A 16426-nucleotide genomic window follows, 5' to 3' on the forward strand; every position below is an offset into this window, starting at 1 on the left:
AGAGGCCGGAGGCTGGCTGGTGCAGCGATGTTTAATGGCAATTTGTAGAAATCAAGCCCATGCACAAGTAGAAAGTGCTCGTGGGACCGGCAGGAGGTCCCCGCCGCGCTCGGGAACCACAAGTCCGGCCGTGAAGCCTTCCCCGCGGCGCCTTAAATAGATTCTTCACTATACTCTGTATGTTACATATGTACAAGCCCCCTCCCCTCGGGGGACGGGGCGGGACTCCGCAACGTGTTCCTATATACAGCCCCCCTTTGGCTCCTAGGTTGGCCAGAGTCGGAGTGAGGGGGGAAGACAAGGCCAGAAAGGGAAGAAACAGACGCAAACATGCGGAGTCGGGTGCGGGCACGGTCAGCCCTGAAACACGAGGGGCGCGCGCACAGCGAAGGCAGAGGTGGGGCCAGGCGGATACATTCAGAGACGCATTGAACAAATAAATAAGGCAAGTCAGGAAGGGGTCGAGGTGGGTGCAGGCAGGGAAAGAGATGTGGAGAAGGGGCAGGCAGGGCTCTGGAGGTCACAGCTGAAGATGCAGGTATGTGGGGCGTGGGTCTTCTGGACCCGGGGACCAAAAGAGGAGGCAAGACCCAGAGGGAAGAGCAGAGAGGTGGAGGAGCTGGGGGTGGCGGTGGGAAAGGGAGTTCAGCACTTTGGAGGGGTGGAGGCTGGAGACCTAGGAAGGGCTCCAACTAAAGTGACAGGGAAAGCTGCCGACAGGGGGCTCCCCCTCCCCCAGAGAGCCCTCTCCCTTAAGACTGCAAGAAGCGGCCCCCAGGGTGGTGAGAAAGGCGTGAAGAGGTCAGGTGGCCAGTCCTGGCTGGGGAAGTCCTTCCAGCTCCTGGTTCTGCTTCAATTCCCTCATCCTGCAGAGAGACAAAGAAGACATCAGAAGAGACCAGCAGATCTGGTGGGGTGACAACAGGAGAAAGGATGAGTACCTGTGTCGGCAACGCCGCAGGAATCTCATGATCTTCCTGGCTGCCTGGTCCTGCTTCTTGGTGAGAAAGGAGCCTCTGGTGGAAGACGGAAAGGATGAGGAGACCTCACACAACACTCAGGCATCCCCTGCCTTCAGCCCCATAGGGGACCCTAGCAGGGAAGGGCAGGGGCCAGGACAGTGAGCTGGGAGTTGGGTCCCTGGGCAGTGGGCAGGCACAGGGCTTAAGGGCGGGCCGCACTTGTTGCGAGCAGGCAGGCTGCCCGTGGGCCGGCGGCGGTAGGAGCGGTAGTGCTGCTGGATGAGCACAGCTGCTCGACGGCTCTGCTGAAATCGCTTCTGTTCATAGTAGCTTCGGAACTTGCTCTGGATCAGGATGGCTGCCTGGGTCATCTTCTTATAGAGTGCAAACTGCAGGGGTGGGGAGGAGGAATAAGAGCCTGGAATGGAGACCCAAACCCCTCAGGGTCATCCCCCCAAGTTCAGTTGATGTCTTTCTCTAATCACTCATGGAAAGGCTGAATCATCACAGACAACCTCACACCAGATCTCATGCCTAATACCTTAAGTGCAATCCAGGTCAGCTTGTGGAGAGAGAAGGGGAGTTAGGGCTCCAGCATCGATCTGGATGCTCTGGGCTGGAATGCATGTGTGTGAGTGTGGGTTAGTGGGTGTTCTTGAGGGGGGAATCTCACCTGCTTGTACTTCCGGTAACAGCGCTGGATCACAGCTGCTGCCACCTCCTGCTGCTCCTTCAGCCTCCGGCCCTAAGGGGTGAAAAGGAAGTCTTAGCACCTAAGGGTCCCCCTAATAGATGTGTGACCTGTCCTTCCATTCTTGCCTGGGGTCCCCTGACCCTTCACCCCATCTGAGGCCTGTGTGGCTGGATGACTGCTGTTCCTCCCAAAGTCCTGGGAGCCCACAGTCTCCCTTGACTCGAGATTGTGTAATTCATCCTGAGACCCCCCCAGCCCTCTGACCTTGTACTTTCGGAAGGCCATCTGGATGACTCGGGCTGCCTCATACAGTTCCCGCTGCTCATGATCCGATAATGTCAGCAGGGCAAAATCACTCTCCATCTTGCCACTGGCCGATGCAGAAAGAAACTCTGCCCAGGAAGGCGCTGGAGGGAGAGCCAGGCGACCCCGCTCAAAAGGCAGTTCACTGTAGGGACAAGGAGAAAGCAAGTCAAGGGGTATCCAAAGTCCCGCTTCATGGCTAGGGATTGCTGTGGAGAGACCCCCCCCCCGACCCCCCCCCCCCCCCCCCCCCCCCCCCGCAACAGAGCCCGGAGAGAGCGACTTCAGAGCTCATTAGCCAGTTCCAACCCCCTTCTCAGAGGCTCTGGGGACTCTGCCAGAATGGAGCTTTGCCTATGGGGAAGTTGCCTTCCTCCCTCCCACCTTCCCCTGAAGAAGAATCCGGAGGCTTTGTCCTGAGCTGGTCACCTGGAAGGGGCTGAGCTGGGGAAATGGTCCACATTCTCCAGATAGCTGGCCAGCCAGGACATGGTCTCGCTGAGCCCCACGGCCCCTGTCCGCTCCCGCACTGGGGCTCCAGCCTCAGGCAGCCCCACGAAGTCCTCTCGTTTAATCCGCTCTGGTGTGGCTTCAATGATCTGCTTGGCCAGTGAGATCATGTCCACCTAGATGAAGAAGCTGGGTGAGCCTTCAGGGGCCCCAACTGCCAAATGTTGCTGCCCTGCCACAGCTGTAAACTCAGGCCACTTCCTGTCTTGTTCTTCCTCTCACTACCAGCCGGTGAGGCCTCAGGGATTGCTGTCCTTTCTAACCCTGTCTTTCTCGGCCACTTTTCCAGATTCATTCATTTATATTTATTGGCCTGCCATGTGTGTTGAGATGTGGAGAATATAGGAGAGGAAGGACATACTCCAAATGGAGATTCAAGAGCTGAGCAAATGAAGGATTTGGCCTTCCAGCCCAGCTGCCCACTGTCCCACTGTCGCTGCCCCGTGGCAGTGGGCCAGGAAAACCTACCCGCAGGCTTGGCCATGCCTGCCACCCCACCAAGAACCAACTCGGTGCTTACTGACCACATAACAACCTAGTGAATGGCTCCAGCCTTGCCTTTACTCCAACCCTGAAGCCAGCAGCACTTCCTGCTGTCCACATGCAACAGCCTCCCTTGTGCAGGTCTCTTAAGTTTTTGTACTCGAGTGCTACCCAGTTAATCTACGAGTCTCTCAAAGCAGATACATCCCCAGGTTCTAGAAGAGAAGTATGCTGCTACACTTAAGATGCACTCTCACTCATTCCACAAGACTTTCTTAGCCTTTATCATGTGCAAGCCTCCTCCTCACTAAAGGTCATTGCCAAATACTTCCATGTTGGCAATCTCTCTCCTCCATAATCGTCCCAACTTCCCTCCATCACTCTGGTTCCCCAAGAAGCTTGTCTCTTCATGGAGCCAGACTCAGTCTGTTTCAGGGCCAGTCGGCCTCACCTCACCCCCGCACCCCACTCTCTAGCCCTCCTAATTCCATCAACATAAGCAGTACCGGGATCACGTCCACAGCTGGTGGGCTGTCGGCTTCTTCTGGAGCAGCCCCCACATCCAGGGCTGGTGGGAGAGCAGGAGGAGGGGGTGGGGACCCTTTGGGGTTGGTGGCTTCATAGTCCATGAGGAATATGGGGGTTTCCGGGGCACCAGAGAGCTGGCCTGGGAGCACCTCCTCCATAGTAATCTCAGCAGTCGGCAGATGAGCGGGGGGAGGACTCCCATCTGGGGCGCTGGAATAGGCTGATGTGACGGAGAAAGTGCCTTCCGACAGCTCTGAGGGGGAGGAGACACTGCTCAGACCTGTGAGGTGAGGGAAGAAGGTGAGGGCAGCAGGAGCCATCTCCCATCCCTGGGTTGCCTACCTGCTCCATCCTTGCACTCAATCTCCATGTCCTTGCTAGTATTACCTCCCCATCCCTGCCTCCTCAGTTGCCCTCCTCACACTTGTCTCCTTCTCTCCAGCTTTCCCCTGGCCTATCCTCCCACCCACATCCCCCTCCTAAAAAGGTTAGGGGCAACCCTCACCAGTGTCGGGGCTGGAGGAGGGTGGTGACAGGGCAGGTGGGGGCTCTGCTGAAGCTTCCTGTCTCTGCAGTTCCTCAAGGCAGCGGGCAAGGCGCACATGACCCCGGGAATGAGCCACGGACAGGGGGAGACGGCCCAGAGAGTCGGGAATGCTCAGTGCCTGTCGGTTCCAACGGAAAAGGAGCACAGCAGCTTCCAGGTGTCCCAGGGCACAAGCCCACATCTGAGGAGGGGCAGGGAGAGGATGGGAGGAGCAGGAGGGCAGAGGTGGAGGTGAGGCCTGGGGCCCTTCCTCCAGGTGGCCAGGTCTTCAGTCCCTTGCCCTCCCCACTCCTTCCCTGCAGGAGGTCTTCCCTTAAACCACCCTCCCCATTTCTCACTGCCCCACATGCACTCAGGAATCCAGCATCCTCACCAGAGGGGTGCAAGAGAAATGATCCACGTTGAGTGGGTCAACCTCTTGCTCTAAGTCCAAGCTTCCAGTCTCCACACTCCTGGAGGGTTTGGGAAAGGGACAGAGTGGGAACATCAGAACTGAAGGGACAGGGAAGCAAGTTGTCTAAAAGCACTATGGTCAGTGGGATGAGGCAGTCAGTGATTAACAAATGTAGGGAAGGCAAGAAGTCGTCGTAACTTTGGATATTAAAATTCCCCCCCAATACAAATGCTCTTCCAGCCCCTCTTCCTTTCTCCTACAGTGACCCCAGCTCCCTGTTAGCAGGGCTCCAGGTCCTCCTCAGTCCCCTGACACTGCTGTCCCAGTGGCTGCCCAGTCCCCTCCCTGCTGCCCCTGCTCACCGCCACTGGCTCAGGGTCTCGATGAGGCGGGCGTAGCCCTGGGCAGCAGCCAGGTGTAGAAGGCTCATGCCCCGGAAGGGGCTTCCGTGGGCCAGACGTTCAGGACCCCTCCAGGTGGAGCGTGGGATCATGCTTTCTACCAAGACCACCACCCGTGCCTCGAACCCGGGCCCCTGGCCTTCATCCTGCAGTACACACACCCTTATGCAGAGACCTGAGCATCTGGTCCCTTGGTTTGGGATGGCCTTGGCCACCCCACACCGTCTCAGCTTCTAATTTTGCCCCTTTCCACACTTCCCACTCCAGGTTCCCACCACCCAGACCGCGGATGGCCCATCGGTTCTTCCAGTTTGAGTTTCTGGGTGTCCCCCACTCCCATAGCCAACTTCCTCCAGCGCCTCTGGCAGCCAGACCTCACACACCCTTGCCCATGCTGTGCTGTCAGCTCAGATCAGTGCCATATCCACAAATGGCTTCTCCCCCTCAGAACCCAGAGTCCTCTCCCAGTCTTCTTCCTTTAGAGATTCAGGACCCACAGAGTGCTGAGCACCAACCCTCCTGATCCCCTCCCCCAACCTCTCCTTCACCTCCACCCTTCTTCAGACCAGAAATAGTCTGAAGCCTGTCATGCCAACAGGGTGCCCAGAATAGCCACTCTTGCCACAGGGAGGGGTTGGGAGCCGGGTGACGTCAGGGATTAGGGAGGAGGGGTAGTTGAGGAGGTTGGGGCCGGGAGAGTGAGGAGTCATACACCAGAGCCATTTTTTTAAGGAAGACCCTCCCCCTGTTCTCCACTATAGACCTCCGTCATGGAAGTACCTGGATTGGAGGTACATCAGGACCCTGGCAGGGTGCCTGCCCAGTTGCTGCAATCTCTGCCATCCTCTTCTCCATCTGCTCCAGTCGCTCCAGTATGGACATCCGGAACTGGTTGTCTGAGGGGGAATGGGTATGGGAGACTGAGTGGGCAGGGGCTAGATGATGCCCTCAACACCAGAACTGGACCTATCCTAGGATCTGGGAGGTGACGACAAAACTATATTCTTTCCTCCTCTCCAAAACAACAGTCCCTTTATCCACCCACCTTTGAAAAACAGCTCATCAAGATTCATTAAGCCTAATCCTCTTAATACTACTTATCAGCCTAGGACTAGAATCCAGAACCACAATTGTGTCTTTTAAGACACAGAGACAGTAGGAATTCCCACCTGGCATCCAGCCTGGAGCTGCCCCAGATCACACATACACACACGCTCCCTGAGTCTTTTCCTAGGTTAGCTGTTCTGTCTTTTCTTCTTGCCCCAGACGCTACCTTTGTCCCCCATGCTGGGGCTGAAGGACTCCAGGGTCCCTGTTCTCTGCTACCTACTGCCCAAAAGAGCTCAGGGACTATGCTTTGAAAAGCACCACCCCCTCCTCCCAGCCCCCCGCAGCTGTCCACAAAGAGGATGGCAGGGAGGGAAGGTGACAGAGATGGATAGCCATGTCCATTCCTCCTCCTCCCCGCCAGCCCATGCACGAATACACACGCACACACACACATCCCAAGCTATATCTGTCCCCTCTTGAGATCATACAAGGACAAGGAGGGGAGGCGGGAGGGGATCAGAGCCATAGGAAAACAGGCACAGAGAAACAGGGTGGGGATCAGGGATGGTCTGAGATGCCAGACAGGAGGGCATGAAGGTACAGAAGTGATGGTGGGGAGGAGGGTGGAAAATGATGAGCAGAGAGCCAAGCACCACAGAGAGGAGAGCAGGAAGGAGAAACAAAGTGAGAAGAAAGAGAAGACAAAGGAGAGCTGGGGACTGTCAAGCAACAAGGAAGAGAAGACGGACAAGACCCTGGTCCAAGGAGAACTAGAAATAGAAAGAAGGAATGGGGCGACCCACAGAAGAGATGGCCCAACACAGATTAGGCAGGGACAGGAAACTAAGGTGAGGAGCAGTCACAGCAGGACACAACAGAACTAGGAGACCTGGCAAGATTCCAAGGTTGGCTGCTGGAAACCCACACACACACTCGGGCTTTGTGAGGAGGCAGCTCTGAGAGGGAGGCAAGCTAAGGGCGAGCCCATGAGGGCAAGAAGGAGGGATGGAAGGAGGCAGGCGCACTCAACAGGATGATGGCAGAACTGAGGCAACAACAGAGACACCCAGAGGAGGAGTCGGAGAAGAGCAAACCTTGAGAAAGAAGCAGGAGCAGAGAAATACAATTCTCAAAGCCACAGGAGGGATAACCAGTAAAAAGAACAAACACAGTTCTAGATTTAAATAAATACACACACGTATACGTGTACGTACATGTGTCCCTGTGCTTGTATAAGAAAGTGTGTTTGTATGAGAAAGTATACCATGGTATTCAAGTAGTGGATATTACTGAGTAGTAATATAGGCAATTTTCATTTTCTATCTTGTGGTTTTTTGTAATTTCCAAACTTCCTATAATAAACACGTTATCTTTATAATTAGAGGAAAAACAAGAAAATTAAAATACATACACGTATACATGTAAATATATACACCTATAGGTGTGTGTGTACACACACACACACACACACACAAACCCTTATATACTGGGGGTGCAAAAAAACGTGTACGAATGGACACTTTGGTCAACGTTGCTCAAGCAGAAGTTCACCGTAATCAGAAGTGTCTGGACGGTGATGGTAACCACTTTGAGCACCTCTTGTAATTGCAGAAGTCAAACGTGACTTGTATTCATCTTCTGTTATTGGTATAGATTGAGTATTACAATTTTAAGTTTTTTCCTTTCTTAAAATGCGTATACATTTTTTGGCACTCTTTGTACACACACACACACACACACACGCACGCACATCCCACATACAAAGATGGCTTCAAGATTTACGGGGAAAAGGAGATGAAGGAAGTTTGCTGCTGCATTTAGAAATGACAAACAAAGCAGGACTTGAGAAAAGACTGATAAAGTCTGGGCCACCTGAGTGAGGGGTCTAGGAGCACGTCATGCTCATAGGTTGTGGGGGCTAACACTTGGGGTCAGAGGGCTAGGTACTTACCATCTAGTGACAACCAGTCAAGCTGAGTACTGGGCAGTGACAGGAATCGGCGGGCTCGATACTCAAAGAGCACAGAAGCAGAAAGGGGCCCCTCCCGCCCGGCCACCTGCAAAGACACCAGCCCTACCTCATGGGCTGGGGAGGGCAGGATAAGTGAGAAGGGCTCTCTTTCTCCAGCTCCTTCCCTGGCACCCTGTGTCAGAGCCACAGATGAGCATTTCATATCAAGCTCTCCAGCTCCCCTGCTGTGGGTGAATAGGCCCCTGGCTTTGGTGGCCTTGGCACTGAGAAGGGATTCTATTCATTCAAGAACTTAATACATGCTATGGGCCAGAGACCCCTGGGACTCTAATCCCTGTAGTTAAGGATGTTTGTTACTCAGCACAAAGACCTGGAAGCTGAGGGTCAAGAGACACCTATACTTGTAAACAATTTCATGGTGGATAAACAAACCCCTTGGTCCCCTAAGATCAGAGTCTGGAGGTCACGACCCTGGGGGAAGGAGCGTTAGTTGCTGATCAATGGCCTCTAGTGAGAGTTATGTCCCAGGGTCTCAATATCTATAGTCTTGAGAATGAAACCACCAGGGCTTGGCCCCAGGACTAGGGCCTGAGACTGTTCCTCCCAAGCTGCAGCTTCTCTGGTCTCATCGCTTTTCCTTTCATGAACCACTGAGCAGGGTTGTTGAGATTGGGGGAGAACACACTCAGGCAACAAAGCCATCAACCTGTCACTCTGGTGACCCTTGGGGGTACCACAGTAAGGCTGACAGTTGAGTGCAGGGTAAGGGGCAAGGTTGGTGGCCAAAAAGGCAGAGACAAGCCTTGGCAATGACATCTAGACCAGTGCTGTCCAACCAAACTTTCCTCAACAATGGAAATGTTTATCTGCACTGTCGAATAGCGTAGCACTAGCCACATGTGGTTAGTGTGACTGAGGAACTGAATTTTAAATTTTATTTATTTCAATAGGCACATATGGCTAATCGCTACCGTCCTTGACAGCAAAGGTCTAGAAGCCGATGTCCTGCAGTCCCAAGACCGGTTAGAGGAGACTAACATCTCTCCCTTCTCCTTCTCCCAAGAACTCCCTGGATTAGAGCCCGAGACTCCGACTCTAAGCCAGAGGCCTGGGTAGACATTAGCGACAAATGACTGACCTTACCTGAGGGGAGGCCAAGGACCCAAGAAAGAAGGTGTTTGTAAGGTCACTGGTCAGGTAAGGAGGAGATTTCTCGGACCAGAACCTAGACCTTTCGACACCTAAGCCCAGACTCATTTGCCTGCCGGGGGCCATGGGGCTCAGCCTCAGGACTAGATGAGGTCCTTGTGCTCTCAGGAGCAACCCAACATACTGGTTCCCAGTGCTTCCCGGAAGTCCTCACTGCCCATGCTAGTTCCTTCTCGACGATTCCCAATCCCCATACCGGGACAGTAGCAGCGTAAGACACCAGGCTGGACAAGTGAGGCTGGCACTGCGATGTGATCGAAGACACAGGAATAATGCTCGGCGGCCTCTGTCCAGGGACCTGTGATGAGCACCTTGACCCCACCCTGCAGACAGAAGTCAGCGGGCTGTGTGACCAGACCTCTGCAGTGTATTCACTCACGCTCATGCATTAATGCAGACACCCCGAGAATATCTACTCCGTGGCGGGCCCTGTGCTAGATAGTCTGGCGGTACAGGGATTGGACAAGACCCAGTGGCGTGAGGTCAGCTCATCTGTCCCTCTCTAACCTCTCTGCCGACCCCCTGAATCTGCCAGAAACGGGAACTCACTGCCTCCCCCAAGACTACCAACTCATTTGTAGAGAGCTATCATTGGGAGGAAGTCCTTTTCTTAGGCCCCCACTGTAGTTCCTCCTTTCCCTCTCTGGGGCAGCATAAAGCAGAACTTCTTCACTGCTGAAGACAGTCTTTTCATTTTCCAAGGTCTGTAGTCACATCCCAGCTGTGTTTTCTCTTCTCCATGCTGAGCTGCCCCAATTCCCTCCCCGTGAAACAGTCCCCAAGGGAACCTGGGCACTTGGGGGACTCACACAGCCACAGCTACCACGTAGAAGGGGGAGGAAGGGAAAAGGGTGAGTCAGGACTGTGGAAACAGGGAAGAAGCTACACTTTGTGGAAAAATAGAGGCTTGGAGGAGAACAACGCAGCCGTGGGAACTAGGCTGCAGACTATGGGGTAAGAGGGATGGAGGAGTGAGGAGAGAAGCCTGACACTCACCTCCGGGTAGGACCACTCTGGGGAGAAGTCTGTGATGGTGCTAAGAGCAGGAGAGAGCTGGGAGGTTGGGGCAGGGATGCTTGGCGCTTCGTCACTGATGAGTTCTCCCATAAGGTCTGGGAATGATGAAAGACTGAAGGGCTCCAGCTCGCTGGCCCCGCCAGCTCCTCCAAACAAGGCCTCCCCTCTTCCGACCCGGCCGGATGGCTCCAAGGGGGCAGGTGAGGGCGAGGGTGAAGGAGGGGGTGAAGGTGCAGGTGGGGCAGGCCCCTGGGCCTTGAGCTCATCCCCACTGTCATCATCTTGAATGAAGAAGCAGTTTCCTCTTCTCCCACCTGCTCCCGACTGTGGAGGGGGACCCCGGGCAGCTGCCTGGGGCTCCAGGGCAGCAGCAGGCTCTAGGGCGGAACAGAGGGTATGGGCGGCCTCTGCCTCGGGGAAGTCTGGGCTTACCCCCTGCCCTCCTCCATATGTCTGGCCCCTCTGGGGGCTGTTGAGAAAACGATCAGGGTCAAAGGCAGGGCTGGGAGGTGCTGGTGGGGCAGAGGGCTCAGAGCCTACAACCACAGCCAAGCTCATGGAAGGCCGAGGATCAGGCTGAGGAGCCAAGTGTCTGGTGGGTGTCAAGCCCCCAGTACGCTGCTCCAGTCCCGTCAGAAGGAGGATAGCGGTGCCTCCTCTTGACGAACCCCCTCGAGAGGTGGGAGGGCTAGGTCTTATCTCTAGGGGTTCTGCAAAGCCTGATGAAGAGGAGGAAGAGGAGGAAGAAGATGGGGAGGTGTGTGCCTTGGGGAGCTCTGGGGGAAGTGGGGCTATTAGTGGAGGGGGCTCGGGGGGATGGGGATGGGGAATAGAGGTCAGAGTTAGAGCTCGGGGCTCCACTTTGGGAGAGATGATGCGGTGTTTCGTGCTGCTGCATTTGTGGGTAAGGCTCCCGGAACCTGGAGTGGAAAGAGGTGGGAAGGAGAGAAGGAACATGACACATCTTTCTCCAGCCTTCCCTTACTGGAAGCCTTCATGTATTTCCTGGGACTTTGCTATATACCAGAGTTGTAATACTGACTGTGGCCACTGGGAGGCAGCCGACATGCTTCTCCTTCCCCACTTTTCCCCAAACAAAACAGGACTGGAGAGGCATTGCAGATAGGACTGAGAGCTTGGAAGAGTAGCTGAGAGAAACAGGTAAAGGTATAGAAAAAGGACAAAAGAACAGACACAAGGGGGTACCAAATAGGAATAAAGCTAAGGCTGGGTGTAAGTGGTAATGCTGCAGTGGAAGGAGTTGCTAAGGGTAGAAGATAGATCAAGAGTCGGGGCTGCCAAGCCTCAAGTAAAAAGAGCTGGGGCCAGTGTGCACTCAAATGGGAAGGCTTCTGTTCATCTGGCCCATCTTTCTGGAATATGCAAAAGATATGCAAATTTGCATGCAAATCCCCCTGGCTTGAGTAAGTGCAGTGTGATTAGGCAAGGAAGAGAGTACCAAGGTCAGGGGTCACTAACCAAGGCCCCCACTGCAGAGACAGGCATGGGTTCGGGGTGCAGGCTTGGTCGGGTGGGTGTCCAGGATCTGCTGCACCAGCTGCTCTACAGAGAACTCCTCTGTTCCGTTCCCACAGCTCCATTTGATGCCATGAACTAGAGGAGAGTGGGGGGGAAGTGTTGTGGGGCCACCACAAAACAGTCCCCAGAGCACCTCGATGGCTCCTCCAAGCACCTGAGATGCTCCAAGACTTCTGGTCAGCTAAACAGATGCCAGCAGCCTCATGACTGCGTGCATTTGTAGCTCACAGCTGTCCCTTCTCCACATTCCAACACCTTAGAACTCACCAGGAAGCCTAGCACCCCCGCAGGAAAGCACCCTCCTGGCTTGGAGGGAAATGGTCACCTCACAGGCTCCTCGTGCCTTTGGGAGAACCCTGTTTCCACTCCCCTTGGAGCACTGTCCTAGCCCTGCTGCCTTACACATGGGCTTCAGCTGTCCCAACAGCTCCTCCCGGGACCACTTCAGCCACTCTCGACGGTCGCTGCTGATGGAACAAAAGATGGGGCTGCAGCCCTTTCCACAATCCTCCAGGGCTGGGACGTTCAGGTAGTGCACGAGGACGATGTCAGGGTTCTGAGGGCACAAAGGTATATACACAGAGCACCATGGGGTCCTGAGGTCCAGGGGCTCAGCTTCCTAGTCTTCACTTTCTTCCTGGGTACCCCCCAATCTCACCCCCAAGGTCTGGCTTTCTCCATCCCCAAGCCCCTCTCGCTTCCCAGGCTCCTTTCCGCACTCAGAACCTAGCCATCCTTCCCCTGCAGCCTTTTAGACCCCATCTCCCTCAAAAAGCCAGGAAGAGGGTGGCTTCCTGAGCTCTTCCGTCCTTACCTGGAGCAGCCAGTAGCAGCGCCGATGGAATGTGGGGACGATGGAAGAGTGAACGTAGCAGCCATAGAGACACTGCCAGGAGACAGGCTGGGGTGGGGGGAGGGCTAGTCTGCTCCCCAACTCTTCCTCTGTTCAGTCCCTTTGCAGGAATCCCAATCTTTCCACCAGTTCCTCTTCAACCCTCACCCACCCCCACCTATTTCACACACCTTTAAAATCCCAGCACCCCAAGTCACAATGAAGGATAGGAAAAGGGAACAGGGGGACCCGGGCCCTACAATGAGGACTACGTTTGAGATATGGGACTATCTAGAAATTGGAGGGCAGGGCAAGAACACATCTGAGAGGAGGAGCAATGATTTGGGGAAGAGAAACCTGTGCTTAGAGGTCCCATAGGTGGATTCCTGAGGGAAACACAAAACAGGTGAGGGGACTGGGCATCAGTGTCCCCCAGGGGAGGCATGGCCTAAGGCCTGGAGAGTTGGGTCACTGAGGGAAATAGGAAGCAGAGAGTGGGCTATCAGCCAGCTGATGCAAAGTGAGTGAAAAGGGAAGAGTGCCTGGGAGGGTGGTGAGGCAATGTCACCAAGCCTTGGCAGGGCTGGAACCCAGCTAAGGGTGAAGAAGGGCGGGCCAGGGCAGATGGGCTGGATGCCTCGCTTACCTCCATGCCCTGGACCTTCAGCTTCATGTGGTCCTCTCGGGTGGTCTTCCCATCCTTCCGCTTCTTCCAGAGGTAACCATCCTTCCGGTACTTCACCTTCTTACGATTGTAGAGGATAATGGAGCCATTCTGAGGTCTGAGGAGGAAAGGGTTCGCCTCGAATTCTGTGAACAGAACCCAGGACCCCTGCCACTCCCCATCTTCACAAACTTTCTCACCTTGTCTTTGGGGCACAGGATAGCCACTCATCGTGCTTCTCAAAGGTGATCAAGTAGGATGCAATCTCCTGTAGGAGTGGAGATACTCAGGTGGATGTCCCCTTCATAATCTCAGCCTGGCCTCTCAGTCACCCCCTCAGTCTGACTCTCCGCTGAATTCTGCTAGCTAGTGGAGGACACTGCCAGGTATATGGATCCAGCAAGGCCCACTGCCCTAAGAATCCTAGGTTCCATTCCTGGTTCTATCACAGACAAAAGTCTAACCCCACCTTTTCACCTTCCCACCTGGGGCTTTTATCTTGGGGGCAGGTCCAAGCTGTTCAGCATCCATGCTTCAGAGTGTATACGTTTTTACTCTCTCCAAATTCCACTTTTGTGTCACTTCCTGACTCAAAAAACTTCAATGGTTTGACACTGCCAGGAATTCCTGATTCCTCAGCCTGACTCCAAGATTCTCCCTGACCAGGCGTCAAGCCATCATTCCCACGTTCCCACTATTTACTCATATTGCACCTACCAGTCCTGCCAGACTGGTCCCCTGATTCTTCCCTGAACATGCCCTGAGCAGTAACCTCCTGAATGTTAGTGCCCTACAAGTCTGAAGTACCGTGTGCACATCTCTCCAAGTCTGGAAATCCTAGTCATCCTATAGACCAAATTCCTTCCCGGATCCATGAAACCCTGCTCACCCCCCAGCTCTTCCTGCATTTACAACAGTAACACACACACACACACACACACACACACACCCTTTTACCGACAGTTCTTTTCTAATCAAATAATCGGATCAATAATGATCAACCACCAAGTATATACAAAGCACTGTGTGTGGGGAGTACAGAAGGTGTGTAACACAGGACTGTACCCTCCAGATAGAGCCAGCATCAGTGTGGGTTAACAGCAGGGGATCTCGAGTTAGATAAAGGACATGAGGCAAGTCGGTTTCCTCCTCTAGACCACAGGATAACAGAGCCTGCTTTACAGTGTCGTTAGAGGGCTGAACGAGGTAACGCGTGTCAAGTGCTTAGCACAGTGCTGTTTGTAAGAAGTACTTTACGGGTGATAGCTATTATTTTTACCCAGGTGGATATGCCAAGGAGAGAGCTCCCACAAGATGCTGGTCTTTAGACCTCTCCTATGAGCCAACTAGCCCAGAACAGTACTTTGCACTTGGGAGTGTGGACAGACCCAGGAAGACCCCCATTCACCCTTCTTGTGCCCACCAGGCCCTAATCCTCCAGGCTCCCTAGAAAACCTCATTTGTATTCCACCGTAGCCGCTCTGGAGGCAGCAGCGGACAGCGAGGAAGACACTCCAGCAGCTTCTTGGGGAGAAAGATCTTCAGGTGGTGGCTGTTCTCTAGAGGGAATTAGAAGGGAGGGCTTAGTGTGCTGGCCCAGGGGCAAAGGGCTGAATCAAGAGCATTGGGGGAAACTGAACCCATGACAAGGAGAGCAGGGATTCAAGAATTACAGGGTCACCACAGTGTGGAGGAAGAAAAAGGCTGTGCTCAAACTGGGAACCTGGATTATCAACTCACCAGCAACCTCGGTGATGTCCTTGGTATTCATGGTGAGGGCTCCAGGGGCAAGGTCACCCCCGGCCTGAGGGGCCGGGGGGAGGGGGAGTCTGTGCTGGGAAGGGAGAGAACAGGTCATGGCAGAAGCCCCCACACTTATCCAGGATGAGGAGGATGAGGTGGAAGAGGGAATACAGAACTGGGTCGTGATATCTGAGAAAGATGAGGAAGAAAGAGAAAGGAGCTAGACTCTGATGTTGCGAGTAGAGCCAGGGAACGGAGGAGGAGAAACCAGACATGGTGCCAGGAACCAACGTGAGTAGGGAGACGCGACAGAAGAGAGTAATCAGGAAGAGTAGGGTGGGGGAGGGGAGAAGGCTGGCAAGGCTGGCGCCCTACAGTGGGCTCTTGCGAAGGCTGGGGCTTCGGTGGGGTCAGGTACTGGGGGCTGGGACACAGGGCATGGGGTCCTTGGAGAATGGTGTGGCAAATGAGAGCTTGGATGTTGGGGGTTGGGCAGGAGATCTAAGTCCGAGGGTAGAGCTAGGCCTTGGAAGACACACCCTGAGTTATCGCTATTTGATTTTTCCAAGAGGAAGCGCAGACCTGATAACGGATCCTAACCTCCCCCTCTGGTCCAGGTTGGTCAAGGCCTAGTACTATCTGGGCTAGACACCCAGGAATCAGCTTCCCACCATCAGGATTACCCATCCTCCATCGTGCGGCTGACAGCCCCTACCCACCTCTCCCCCCACCCTCCCCAAACGCCTCTGCCTCCCCTGGCCTCCAGGCCTACCCTACACTATCACTCTGGATCCAGCCTAAGCCCGGACCCTCCTGGGGGAACAGATGGAAGCTCGCGGAGGCTCTCAGTGCGGGCTCCGCCAGGTGTCCGGGGATGAAGAGGGGGAGGAGGCCTGTCGGAGCTCAGCTGCGCGTTGTAGAGCCTGGGTTGGGGTAAGGACTCCGCCCCTGGGCGCAGGTGCGCATTCCGCGCTAGGCCGCCCGCCAGGGTGCGGAGGTGGCCGGGGACGGCCCCCCACGGCGGGGCGGTGGTCCCGGGAGAAGCTCTGAGGTGGGAGGGTCCTGCCTCCCGTCTGCATGGAGGGATGTTCTGGAGAAGCTGCGGGGCAGAGTCCGCGGGCATGCGGCGGGCGAGGGGCAGCGGGAGTGCGGGGGTCCCCCAGACAGTCTCGGCGCGGCAGGTCAGCCGTGGGGCCCTACGCCGAGCGGCGCCCCCTGGCGCGAGGGAGGAGGACGGAAGCGGGCAGTGGGGGGCGAACCCGGAGGAGGGGTGGTGGTCCCCGGCGCGGCGAGCCACGTCCGGGCGGGTGGAGCTGCGCCCCCTGGCGCGGGGGCGGAGAGGCGGGCGAGAGGCCCTGGCTCTTACCTCCTGGGGTCCCGCGGGTGACGGCGGCAGCGGCCATTCTACCCCACACCGACCCCCCCCAGCGCCGGCTGACAGCGGCGTCCGACGTCAGTGCGCACGGGGCGGGGCCTCCCAATTAAGGGGAAGGGGGTCGGAAAGGGAACCTGGGGGCAGCACACGTGGGGCTCCGGGTGGGGCGCTGGCCTAGGCGACCGACTGCCGGGAAGTCCCTG

At 55.4% G+C, this 16426-nt stretch overlaps 1 protein-coding gene across 15 annotated transcripts; it reads right to left on the reverse strand.

The window, feature by feature from the left end:
• Positions 1-17: 17 nt before the first annotated feature.
• On the reverse strand, positions 18-16354 carry CAMTA2 (calmodulin binding transcription activator 2). 15 transcript variants are annotated; one of them, XM_074320502.2, is made up of 23 exons: positions 16215-16354; positions 14846-14939; positions 14561-14664; positions 13306-13373; positions 13088-13223; positions 12424-12495; positions 12012-12165; positions 11550-11684; positions 10050-10990; positions 9250-9376; positions 7824-7958; positions 5603-5718; positions 4784-4968; positions 4401-4479; positions 3986-4208; positions 3459-3733; positions 2389-2585; positions 1921-2104; positions 1636-1707; positions 1504-1524; positions 1182-1351; positions 942-1016; positions 18-866 (listed from the first exon to the last, which is right to left on the reverse strand). In XM_074320502.2, the coding sequence occupies exons 2-23, from the start codon at positions 14874-14876 to the stop codon at positions 803-805; spliced, it is 3564 nt and encodes a 1187-aa protein (XP_074176603.2). In that variant the 5' UTR covers positions 14877-14939; positions 16215-16354; the 3' UTR covers positions 18-802. The 15 variants fall into 15 exon arrangements, with proteins under 15 accessions (XP_074176603.2, XP_019570650.3, XP_019570652.3 ...); XM_019715091.3 differs by having other exon boundaries at positions 3459-3760; XM_019715093.3 differs by having other exon boundaries at positions 12424-12510.
• Between the last annotated feature and the right edge of the window lie 72 nt (positions 16355-16426).

Source organism: Rhinolophus sinicus, chromosome 12, assembly GCF_057876585.1.
Source record: "Rhinolophus sinicus isolate RSI-liver-muscle chromosome 12, RSI-T2T, whole genome shotgun sequence".
NCBI classification, from domain to species: domain Eukaryota; kingdom Metazoa; phylum Chordata; class Mammalia; order Chiroptera; family Rhinolophidae; genus Rhinolophus; species Rhinolophus sinicus.